A 13448-nucleotide genomic window follows, 5' to 3' on the forward strand; every position below is an offset into this window, starting at 1 on the left:
AAAATGTGAGAGAATGAAGAATTTGATGGGCACCATAATATTTGGGGCCTCCTCTGTTTTGGCAAAGTGATGCATGTTATTTTTAAAACCTTTGGAGAACATGGGTTCTCTACACATGCATCAGAGATGATGCCCACATTTTTGTGACTAATGTACCACATCTGTGTGGAAAGTAACACATTCCCAGAAATTTTTTCCAAGTATTATGGCTTTAGTTTGCCAAAGCTCAACTTGGTATGTATCACATTGTCGAAGCAGCCATTGCAGAAATGAAGAACCTGTGTGAGCCTTCCTGATATAAGCAGTTCATCTTTTCAAAGAGAAAAGGCAGTGAGAGGAAATTACGTGAACACAGTATAATTTAATTTTAGTCTTTCCCCCATTATCATTCTGCCATTTTGATTCACTAAAAAAGCACTCGATAATAGATTTTGTAACCAGCTAAAGACTCTTGATAATAATTTTTTACTTTTACCTTTTGTCAGAAATTATCCATATCGAAAAAGAGTTAGAATATACGTCTGTTTTGAATGACATATTTAAAATGGGGAACCTGCCCACGTCCACTAGCGTGAAACTAATTTCACAGAATATTTGGATAATATTGATAATATGCTCAGTGATTTAATAACAAATCACCTCTGCTTCCCTTACTGATTTTCAGTATGATATTGCATTTCAATAAAGCTTGTGTTATTTAAGCTGAGACATTTCCCCACATTTTGTATGTTACAGGTATTTGTGCAGACTAACTCCCCAAGAGAAATGGTCCCTCACTCCACCCTGACCTCATGTGGGGATGGGGCAGTGGTGGGGGGGAGGGGCTTGAGTTCTAGAATTTTTATGGGAATGAACTCTTTTCTTTATATGCATGAAGACCTATACAAGACTAAGGAATTAATTACCTAACATGGCACTACAATAGCAAAGGGAAAGAAGATAACACATCTGTTTCATATTTTAAAATTCTTTTTTAAGGGCATTCCATGGTTTTCTTGCTGCAGAGGACATGCGTAAAATAAGAGCTAGTGTGATCTAAATCTTTGCAGCTGGTTCGAATAGCGATGTGAAAAAAACCTCCGTGGCTCCAATTTCTGTTTTTTGTCATATTTTGAACAATGCATTTAATAAAAAACAAACCTAGAAAATATAAAAGAGTCATTGATAGAGCATTTAATCCCAGGATATTTTTGTCTTGGTATCAGGACCATTGTAAGAGGACTCATGTGTAGCAACTACTGCAGAATGGCCCTCAGAAATATCAGTTTCCTCCCAGGGTAAAAATATTCTCTTAGACACAGCTATACATATAAATAAAATACGGTGCATAAATATTTAAATGTTTTAAACCACATCAGAGTGTGAATGACTGACTGGCTAACACAGTGCCTTGAAGGAATATTCTGAGTTTTTTTAAAAATGGAATTGTATATTTGATTAAGTAGAGCCATATGTCACGTAGCATATCGCTGACAGGTACATTCTGTGAATAGTTGGTTCTGATTTATACAGGGATTTGGCAATGTTAACATGAGCCACAAGAGGATATACTTCTGTAATTGTTGCTATAATTTTCTTGTTTCCTCCCATGTCAAGCGTACTTGCCACCAAGTTTTAATGTGGTAGGCATCTCTAACCCTGTGTATTCTAAAGTAAATACAAAAATGCACTACTTTGAAATTACAGGACATTTGACATTGAAATGGGCTTATAGAGGGGTTATTAAGTTCATTGTTTCTAAGATGTTCTGAATGTGGTTTATCCCCTTTAGAGGGGAAGCTTAGTTACCCAAGCTTGGATTTTATTATGTATATAATGCTCATATACAGTATAATTATTGCCAATGAAAAACGTGAACTTAACAAGCTGGATAAGCAATTAGAGTTTTCCACATACTTTTTATCGGGTTCGTATCCGAGACAAGTCATTTGTATCCAGTGTGGATGGACCAGACAGTTGAAGCATGAAACAATTTGGCCTTTCACCTTTAGGTCACAAGTTCAAGATTAACAGAAGCCTTCATCAGTGTCTGATTTCTCTGGCTGTAGTTTTTTTTTTTCTCTTTTGTAAATGATTAATGTTTTGTGAAACCAGATTAAGGACCCAAAATGCCACTTGCAGTTTGCTTTATATTTCCATGTCACATTCCCACATTTGGACCAAATAGGATTTAAAGGAGATTTTTATTTAAAAATCAAGGCTGTGCTCATGTATCTTATCTTACACCATAATGATATCTCTCTTTAATTGCCCGTATAACACTCCAGCACAAATCTTAAATGTAAATAAGCCATCTCTTAATTACGAAAGCATTCTGAGGTTGCGCTTTTATATGATGTCATATACAATATGTACACATTTTTTTATAATATACTAGAATTTAAACATTCCAAGAAACGCTTAAACTTATTACAGTTATAATGAACTCCACAGATGAAGGAGCAGTAGAGAAACAGTTCCCTGAGGACTTTGAGTATTCTTTAGAAAAATGTAAACAAGCCCCTTGTGTTCTTTCATTTACATTTTTTCCTAAAACCCTCATCATTTATTAAAGGTCAGTTTTTAGAGATGAGGAAAGTAACATGATTTTTTTCTACTCAAGCCCCATCTGGTAACTTAACCTCTGTGTAACCAGCAGATTGATCCCAATTCATTATGAAAATTGAATTTCAGTCTCAGGATGTCTATCTAAGTGGGAGTTGGAATCATATCCCTTTCTTCATGTTTGTACTGTTGGACCTAACAGAGAGAAAAATGTTTACAAGGAGAGCAGTTTATGTTGATTATATAACACTAAATGGAAAAATCTCATCAAAACTAATTGTACACTGTGACTCCAGTTTAATTAACGTTTTACAAACCTTTAAATATATAAGATATATAAGATAGGATTAGATAGGATAGACTAGAATAGGAACAGGCAGGACACTCAGAAGTGAAAAATTGCTGGAAAAAAAATTCTTCAAAATGTTCACAGCAGTTATCCCTGAGTATAAAATTAGAGACTTTGTTTTTAAAAATCAGTACTTTCTGTATTTTCTGATTTTTATACTGGGAACATATATTACACTTGTAATTTTAAAAGTTAAATTTACTCATGTTTGTTTCATAAGTGTTTATTGAGTACTTATGTGTCAGGCATTATGCTGACTACAGGAGCAAAAGTTGTAACTAACAAAGACCTGGTTCCTGCCCTTATGCAGCGTAGAGTCTAATGATGGAGACAACAATGACCCATAATCATGCAAATAATTACTCAGTCCCAATAGGGATCAGTGCTTTTAGGGCAAAATACATAGTGTTGTGTGAGCATAAAATAGAGGGACCTAAGGTGATCCGGGAGGATCTCAGGAGGCTACTTTACTCCGAGGGCATGACCTGAAAACAGGAACCTGAAAGCTGAGTTGGAAGAAATTAGTCAAGCAAGGAGGAAAAGAGGTCCAAGCAGAAGAAAGGCACTGAGGCAGGAAGGAGTTTGATGCGTTGGATGAATTGAAAGGAGGCCAGTGCGGCGTTGGAGCGGCTGAAAAGGGCTGGTGGAGCTGGGGTCTAGCAGGCGAACGGAGAGTGGTTCAAGATGCAGCAGGGGCCAGATCAGGCAGGACGCCTAAAACCCACGGGCCGTCCAGTTTTGAAATCATAGCTCATGATTAAAAGCCACAGCAAAAAGTAATATGGTAGGCGGCAGATAATTACTGGTTATAACTGCTTCAGTCTCACTTAGCCAGAGACTCCTTTTACGATTCCTGTGGTTGTCAGGCAAGGTTCAACTCCAAGAGAATAGAGAGGTTTGGGTGATAGAGCGAACGCTTTAGGAGACCCTTAAGGGTATCTAGAAGAATGAGGTATTTCAGGGCCTCTTCACCGACTGCAGCTGTAGAGCTCTGCCTGCCCACTTTAGGGGCCTTCTGGATGATTAGGAAGGGATTGTACCTCCCAAGATAATGTTCTCATGAGGTTCTAGATCCGGTCTTGGTCCAGGCTGGATTCCAGGTGTGTTCATCCATAGACTCCTTAGCTTCAGGCCATGTAGTCACTTAAATTTCTATGCTCATGAGTGGTATATCCCTTTTTACTCTCCCTCCCCTCAGTAAAATGGCAAATGACAGAGTGTGGCATTGTGACATTATTTAGATCCACAACCAGGAAATAGAAGCCAACTGGAGAAGCATCAGTTACATATTACCTCCCATTGTCTGCAGATTCAGTGGCTAGTTAAGATATTTTTCTTGCATTCTCAAGTTAACCATTTATTTAGCTATTCTTTTCATTTACCAAAGGTATGTTTATTATTTTTTAAGCCATAAGCTAACCAAAGTGATAAAAGAGTAAGCACAGAAATGCTCTATCACATTGCCAGTGCTTCGATGTAACAGCAACCAGTGGAGATACCATTAAGTTGAGAAGGAGGTACCAACACAGGAACGTATTACTAATTTGCTGAACCTTAGTAGATTAATGGAAGACATTTGCTGATTGATTATTAGCTGAAACAGACACCAACAACTGTTTCTCAGCTAACGTTTTTTGTCTTGAAAACTGCAGCTTGCCTTATACTGACTCTGAAGTTGATCTGTTTTGTGTGTTCAGCCTCTTAACAATAGCGGGAAAGTTATGGTTTTATTTACATCTCTCCCTGAGCAGATTTACACACACATCCACCCTCCCCCTCAAGGGAACTGGGGATGTATTACCTAAATGATCCTTACTTTCTGTAGGGTACAAACTGTGGCTTTGGTAATTGGTCTTGATTGTCAAGTTTAGAAGGCCAGGAACATGGTAATTCTAGCCTGTGGTACTCTGCTCAAAAACGTGCGCTACCCAGTACAGCATTCTTTGTAGCATGTTAATTCATTTAAAAATGTTAAAAGTTTGAAGGATCTCATTGTTCTTTTACTCTTCTGTGTGTATGATTTATTTTTCAGGAATATAAATCAAAACATATTCTTGGAACATTTAAGATCTCTTTAAGGTATTTTTTGTGCTTATCCTGGAAGTATAGAATACTTTGTATACCAGAGCTAATGACAACAGATCTTTTAGTATTTCTGTGTTGTAACAATCGCCACTGGGCAGACAGCTGCCAAACATCTTGCAATTAATCTGATGCACATTGGCTTTCGTATTCTTTTTCTTTCAGAATAAATGCCCTGAGGTAGAGGAGTTGGTCTTCAGCCATTTTGTGATCTGTAATGACACACAGGAGACACTGCGGTTTGGCCAGGTGGATACTGATGAAAATATTCTGCTGGCCAGTCTCCATAGTCACCAGTACAGCTGGCGCTCTCACAAATCCCCACAGGTATTTGAGAAACAGCCTTACAAACACAGCAATTTTTAAGGTTGCGGATTCATTTCTTCTGCATTTGTGTGCCTGTGTCTAGTTATTTCCCTTTTTAAGTCTCCCACGGGGTCGCACAGTATGGCTACATCTGACAGAAACCCAGAAATGTTTAGAGGAGGGAGCACAGTGTACCCATGCTCCTCTTGGAGTGGACGTTCTCTTGTTCAGCGTAGGTGCTCTTGAGGGAGCCTGGTGTGGTGATTATGAGGTTGAACTGTAGAGCCAGAGTACGTCAGCTTGGATCCTGGCTCTGAATTACCTCGCTTTGCTTTCATACTTCAGTTTTCTCATGTGTAAATTGGGGATAATAATAGTACCTGTTTCATAGGGTCATGAGAACTAAATAAGTTAAAATGGACAAGGCACTAAAATAGTGCTTGATATACTATAAACATTGTGTGGTGGGTATTATTTTTCATTTGTTTATTCAGATTCTTACTGTGTATATAGTCCGTGGCAGTCATGTCTTAGGCACTGGGGATTCAAAGGCAGAGAAGTCTTAGTCCTTGCCCTCCAATGACAGCTCACCGTCTGTGACAAAATGAGCACAATGACAGACTATGCCCAAGGGAGCACTGAGAAAAGACATACCAAAGGATGTCTGTTTTCCAAGTAGTATAATTCCATTTTCCTGTCACTTTAGATGGGAATAATTAGAGGGATGTGCCCTGCAGGGATAACTGAGGATGAATTAAATACAAAGATGATGTCTTAAATGAGTAAAAGAAATCCTAGGAAGTACTCTCAAGAATAATGTATTTCTAAAACTCTGGGTAATAAGGAAACTACTGTCTGCTTATGATTAAAAGAAAGTCATTAGATTAGAGAGTTTTCCCATCTCGTCTATAGACCAGCTTTAGAATATGTTACACCCTCAGCTATTTTCTTTTTTTCAGTAGCTCGATTCTGATTTCTTACTTGCTTTTTCATCATATTGCCACACTATTAGTATAAAATTTGGAAAAGTAGATATAGTGCAGTCCTTCTTAAGTCTGTTTAATTCTGGTTATTCTAACAGGACATTAAGACATCATATCTCCTTTTCTACTATACGTTCTTACAAAATGTCTCATATGATATGATATTGCACTTGTATTTTTAGAATGAATGGCATTCCCTTCTTTTCTTTTCTTTTTATTTTATTTTATTTTATTTATTTATTTGTGGCTGAATTGGGTCTTCTTTGCTGTGCGTGGGCTTTCTCTAGTTGTGGTGAGCGGGGACTACTCTTCATTGCAGTGCAGGGGCTTCTCACTGCTGTGGCCTCTCTTGTTGTGGAGCACAGGCTCTAGGCACGTGGGCTTCAGTAGTTGCAGCACATGAGCTCAGTAGTTGTGGCTCACAGCCTCTAGAGCACAGGCCTCAGTAGTTGTGGCACACGGGCTTAGTTGCTCCGCAGCATGTGAGATCTTCCCAGACCAGGGCTCGAACCCGTGTCCCCTGCATTGGCAGGTGGATTCTTAACCACTGTGCCACCAGGAAAGCCCATGCCCTTATTTTCTAATCCTCCTTTTGAGAAATGTCTGTGTAAGCGAGTTTTTAAGTCGTTTGGTTGTTTACCCCTTGTAACATCATTAAAAGACAATTGGTTGGTTGGTTGGTCCGTTTCAAAAATAAGTAATTTTTTTCCTTATTAATTGCAAAAGTAAGAACATAGAGCAGATATATAAACCAAAAAAGGAAAATGAAAAAGACCACCTAAATTCCAACCACCCAGAGGCAATCCATGTTGTACAGCCTTTTAGAGCTTCGAAAGGCTTCTATGATCATTGCATTCCCAGAAATGAACTAGTAGTGATGGGAAAGAAACCTCTGAGAAGGTGCAGTAATGTGTGATCTTATACTGTACCTGTAGCCACTTCACCCATTCATACACACACGCTGCAGGCCTTAGCCAATAAAAAGCAAAGCAGAGGAAGCTTACCTCCCTTCAAAGTCATTTTAAGCTGCATAGACTACCATGGCCCTCAGTGACCCTCAAGATTCCCTGGAGACTGGAGCCAGGATGGGAAAGGTGATCGTAAGAACAGAAGGCTCAGGGGTGTGGAGGAACAGTAGTCTTCATGTTATGGATGTACGGTTTCTAGATGGGAAGGACGTAAACAGGAAAAAAGAATGGCTAACCACTGCCACACTATACCTTTCATATTTATACTCTTCTGCACTTGGGTCTTTTTGTATTTATTACTAGTCTTGTTTTCATAATATCCCTGTGTGATTTGTATTTTTTGTTACGCATATTTTATAGGTAAGGAGACAGAAATGTTAAGCTAAGATGGTGGTACAGATGGATCTGAATCCCATGTCTTTTCACTCTCAATATAGTGTTATTTCCACAACATTGTCAAACTCTCCTAGGTTTTGGCAGCATGATTCGTCTGTTAGAAGAGCCAAATGGTGAGGTTTTAAGAGAAGGGCTGAGAAATCACTGGTATAATACTCTACATTTAAAGCTAGACTAGGGCTTCCCTGGTGGCGCAGTGGTTAAGAGTCCACCTGTCAATGCAGGGGACACGGGTTCGTGCCCCGGTCCGGGAAGATCCCACATGCCGCGGAGCGGCTGGGCCCGTGAGCCATGGCCGCTGAGCCTGCGCGTCTGGAGCCTGAGGCCACAACAGTGAGAGGCCCGCGCACCGCGATGAAGAGTGGCCCCCGCTCGCCACAACTAGAGAAAGTCCTCGCACAGAAACAAAGATCCAACACAGCCAAAACTAATAAATAAATAAATTAAAAAAAAAAAAAAAGCTAGACTAATATGGGATTCTTGGTACAAGTATGAACCCTTGCAAAGCTTTAAGGACCAAAAACAGTAAGAACCTTTTAATGACAAACTGGAAACATAAGACAGGTATCTATTAAACTTTTTTTCCCTCTTTTTAATTTGTAACTGCATCCGCTGGATACAAATTTTAAGATGAGCTACAGTCATTATAATCTTTAGACTAAAACTTAGATTGTATTTGTAAAAGGTGTCTCTTTACTACAGCTACCTATGCTACGTAAAGAAGTGTGTTTTAGGACCCTCTGAAGCCAGAGAGGTCTTAATGGGCCCAGAGGGTCTTCATGGAATTCCATACACACACAATTGCAAATTCTGCTGTGTTCTAATGAGAGGTTACATCTGAGGATCAGAAAAGCTAACCACTTAGCTTCAGACTGCACCTGGAGGTAGTCATAGACTCACAAGTGAGCAAACTGTTCCTTTTTCCAGACTCCAAGTCATATCCTGCACTGCCCAGCAGCTTGGTTTTAGGAACATTTGTGTCTGCATGTTTATGCTACCTTGGGTGTTAGTCAATTCATAGTCTCAGGGAGGATTTCTAAAGTTCAGAGAACTTAACTCTGCTAAACAATGTAGCTTATATTGCAGAGATGAAGAAAGTGGCAATGACACCTGGAAAGGTTTCAAAGAGGTCAACATGTCTTAGAACCACACAGGAGGTTGCTATCAACAGTAAGTCCCAACAGGATGGAAAAAAATATAGACACAACCAATTCCAGAAATCCAAAGCTGAAAAACCTTTTAGAATTGAAATGTTATAAACTCTCCTTATAGTTTCTAACACATGCTCTGAGGCAGAATCACTTAAAATGCTGGATATCCCACAACAGTTGCTTGCCGAAGCAAACAAAGGAAGAACAAAACTTTTTCCTAGGGAATAATTGAACATGTTCAACTGCACAGTCATATGCCACCACAAAGGGTCCTTAACTATTCCAATTCAGTAGACTTCAGATCAGGTTGGACGAGAACAGTAACCAGTCCTTTACTGAGAAGTGCTTCACATTATATGAAGTTCAATCTAAGGACTGGATATGTGAGTTTATGGAATCTTTCCCCAGAATATGGGCAGTATATGCAGCTCAGAGTCAACGGAAGCTTTGTTTAATCTAGCCAAACTGACTTTAGTGGCGCTTCCATCGTAGTAGGACTTGTGTGTAGGCTGTTCAAGTTAACTTCCTTTTCTGGTTAAGAGAGAGCACTGTTAGGTAATTAAACTGCTTGAAAAAGGAATGCCTCTATCTTGTATGTAAGGAATTACATTTGCTTTTACCCTCAAAGCATGCCCAATTTAGGGCTTCCCTGGTGGCGCAGTGGTTGAGAGTCTGCCTGCCTGCCAATGCAGGGGACACGGGTTTGTGCCCGGTCCGGGAAGATTCCACATGCCGCGGAGCGGCTGGGCCTGTGAGCCACGGCCGCTGGGCCTGCGCCTCTGGAGCCTGTGCTCCGCAACAGGAGAGGCCCGCGTACCGCAAAAAAAAAAAAAAACATGCCCAATTTATAGATTACACTTTTTTTTTTTTTTTTTTTAGAATTCTTGCTAAGAGTGACTGAATTTTAGTAATCAAACCATCAGTCAAGGGCTTCCCTGGTGGCACAGTGGTTTAGAGTCCTCCTGCCGATACAGGGGACACGGGTTCGTGCCCCGGTCCGGGAAGATCCCACATGCCGCGGAGCAGCTGCGCCCGTGAGCCATGACCGCTGAGCCTGCGCCTCCGGAGCCTGTGCTCCGCAACGGGAGAGGCCACAACAGTGAGAGGCCCGCGTACCATTAAAAAAAAAAAAAAAAAAAAAAACCATCAGTCAGTCAAGGTGAAAATGAGCTCTAGACAGAGCTATAGAAAATAACAAAATATTGCTCCGAAATGGATATAGTAGGAAGTTTTATAAGCTTGTGAAAATGGCAGATATTTAAAAATGCAAAATGCAACAAGGTAAGAATCAATTTGGAAGAGCAGCAGAGCATCTGGGAAATACTCATCAAAGTAATCAGATTTAGGGAAGAAAATGTAAATCAGATGTTAGTTTCTTCAGGCAGAGATGGGCCAACTTTTTTGTGTAGGGCCAGACAGTGAATATTTTAGGCTTTCAGGGCCTTAGAGCCTCTCTCAGAGCTATTCAACTCTGTACAAAAGCAATGATAACAAATGAGTTTGACTATGTGCCATAAAATTTTAAAATAAATTTTAAAATTTATTTTAAATGAGTGTGACATAAATTTTAAAAATTTTAAATAAAATTCTATTTATAGACAACGAAATTTGAAGTTCCGTAATTTTCACACATCACAAACTAGTATGCTTCTTTTGACCTTTTTCAACCATCTGAAAATGTAAAAAACACTCTTAGCTCACAGGCTATACAAAAATAGGTGGTGCACCACATTTGGCCCAGAAGCCATGCCTGATTTGCCAACCCCTGCTCTCAGGTGGACAAAATTCAGGAGACTAAAGGTTTGATATAAAATTGTCTTTGTTCTGATCTAAATGGGATTCCCATCACTTGAAAACTTGGTAGCATTTTTCAGAAATTATGAAATGACAGGTAATAGTTTAAATCTAACACTTGTAAAATCAACCTGCGCTTACCACATAACAGTAAAATATTTGTATTGTTCTTGTTTTCAGCCCATATAGACAGGAAGTTCCGCAGTTCTCTATTTTTGGATGTAAAAATATTTAAAAGTGAGATCTGATCATTTTTCCTCCTGCCTAAAGGAAAAGTGATGGTTTTTTGAGTATCTACCTATGTTAAGGAAATTCCAGCCAGTTGTCAATTTTATTGGCTAGACTGTCATTTCTCACTCAGTCACCACTCTTTCCATATCCATTTATATAGTGCATGCACACACATATACCTAGAGAATGAGCGCATTTCTTGTTGCCACAGTCACAAGTTAAAAAATTTAAAAGTAGACTTAGGGACGCAGGTAAATATCCTGTGTTGGCAAAACTGTTCAAACCGATAAATTTGTCAGGTGTTTGCCCCTGCTATTATATTATATGGCACACAGCATATCAGAGTTTGCTTAGAAAGGGCAATGAAAAGGCACTCTTACACACTGAAAGTGCAGATGGAATTGATACTTCCTTTCTAGAAAGCAATTTGATAAAAAGCATTATCGCTATTAAAATGGTCATAGCCTTTAACCCAGTAAATCTCCTACTAGTAATCTACTCTCAGGAAACAATCCAAATTAAAGCAAAGGTTTATACACAAAAATGTTTATTATAATTTGACTTATACCATCAAAAATTCAAAATGTTCACTTTTAAAGAAATAGGTACGTAAAATCTGGCGTATCTATGAGATGAACTTTTATGGGACCTTTAAATTTTTACATAGGAAGGTGAAGTGCTACCATATCATATCAGTCAGAAAAGCAGAACATAAAATTCTACACATACAATATGATCTTAACAATATAAGAAAAAATGCATAGAAAAATACTGGAAAATATATCAAAATACTGGAAGATATGTCAAAATGTTACCAGTGGTTGCCTCTGAATGGTGTATTTTTTTAAGGTGGTATTTTTCCAATGTATTACATTTTTATATACTTCTCAACTTTTTAAAATAAAGGATATAGATTATTAAATCAGAGAGAAGTTAAGTAAAAACCCTGAAAATATTTATATATAGACTAAAAGACAGGAATTTCAAATGCTATTGTTGGCCAAAAAGTTCGTTCGGGTTTTCGTAGCATGCCATGGAAAACCCCGAACGAACTTTCTGGCCAGCCCAATATATCAAGAATGGTTCTTTTTAATGCTTCTCTTATGAACTATTGCAATAGTTTTTATCAGTTATTCTCTTAGTTACATCTTTGCCCCACTTCAATCTACCTTGCAGACTACAACTCATTTTCCTAAACGTTTTGATACTTTCCTGTCCAAAAATATTTACAGCCTCCATCATCATCTATTAAATATACCCAAACTATCTGGCATCCAGGGCCTGCCTCAGTCTACTCACAAGTCCTCCTCTCTGCCATTATTTCTTTCTAGCTGCTTGTTTGGTCTCCTTCCCTCCCATTCATTTTTAATCAATAAATGATCATTTCTTGTGACCTCTTGTGTGTAATTAAATATGTACATTTTTCTAAGAAACTTACTGTCTGATGAGGGAGTCAGAAAAGTAAACAAATTATTATAGACATGATCTATATCTATGAGGATATTGTGGCATCCAGACAGGGAGAAATGATGGGTAACTGAATTAAAACACTAGACATAGGGAAGAAGAGCAAGAGACCAGGAAATACAATCAACTGCATCTGGATATGGACATGGTCTTAATGAGAACTCAAAGAAAATGTTTCCTAACATGAGGAGGGGAATCTGCCAAGGCTTCCTAGTGGAAGGCATGTTTGTACTGAATTTTCATATTTAAATAAGTGTTAGGTCAGGGAAAGGCAGTGGGGAAGCGGTTCCAGGTAAAGGAAACAACATGTGTGAAAGCCACAGAGGCATGAAACAACATGGCATGGTAGGACTTGACTAATTTGGCTACAGTGTAGAGTACATGTGTGGAATTGCGAGACAGTAAAGTAGATGAAGGCCATGAGGGCCCTTTTATGCTGTGCACATGAGGCAGAACCAGGGAGACAGACAGGCAGGCAGCATGCCATGTTCAAGGGCATTCAGGTTTTGTTCAGAATAAACTCAGGCATAAATTTGCATGCCATGCTGAAGAGATGTGTGCTAGGAAACTGGCTCTTTGGTGGTGATGGGAATACCCTGATTTACAGGGTTGGCCGATTATCATGGTGAAAGTACTCCTACCATCGCTGATTTCAAGCTACCAATGATTTAACAACCAGCTCACAAGATTCCTGAGTGTTCAGCAATACTTTTTCACAAACAAGTATGAGCCAGCTCCAGCACACCACTGTTTGGAGGAGTTCTGTTCTGAAGAGCCTGGCTGTCCATTTTGAGGAGATACAACTAAATGTGATGGGTAGCTCTTGGCTACTGAAGGATTTTAAGTAGAGTCCTCACAGGATCACAGTTGCATTTTGGAAAGATTGCTGTCGTGTAGTTGAGAAGACAGTCTAGAGGAGGCTGAGAATACATGCAGAGGGTTGTATGGGCACCACTGTATAGCCCAGGAATGAGAGAGATTATAGTAACTGAGCCAAGACAGAGTAGAAATCAGAGATTGGTGAAAATGCCTAACAGACTGATCTTTCTGTGAATAACAGCTATAAATTGTGAGCAAAACACAAAACAACTACCTCTGGAGACGAACAAAGGCGGGCAGATTTTGGAGGTGAATAGAATCTTCGAGCAAGTAACCTGTACAGAACGATTTACCCATT

General features: G+C 39.1%; 1 protein-coding gene across 2 annotated transcripts in view; it reads left to right on the top strand.

The window, feature by feature from the left end:
• VPS13B (vacuolar protein sorting 13 homolog B) overlaps positions 1 to 13448 on the top strand; it is an 818081-nt gene that overhangs the window by 723432 nt on the left and 81201 nt on the right. For both annotated transcript variants that reach the window (XM_065895774.1, XM_065895773.1), the window contains exon 42: positions 5141 to 5302. In XM_065895774.1, the coding sequence (XP_065751846.1) occupies positions 5141 to 5302 (162 nt within the window). The remainder of the gene's footprint in view (positions 1 to 5140; positions 5303 to 13448) is intronic.

The sequence above is a fragment of the Phocoena phocoena genome, chromosome 17 (genome assembly GCF_963924675.1).
Source record: "Phocoena phocoena chromosome 17, mPhoPho1.1, whole genome shotgun sequence".
Taxonomy (NCBI): Eukaryota; Metazoa; Chordata; class Mammalia; order Artiodactyla; family Phocoenidae; genus Phocoena; species Phocoena phocoena.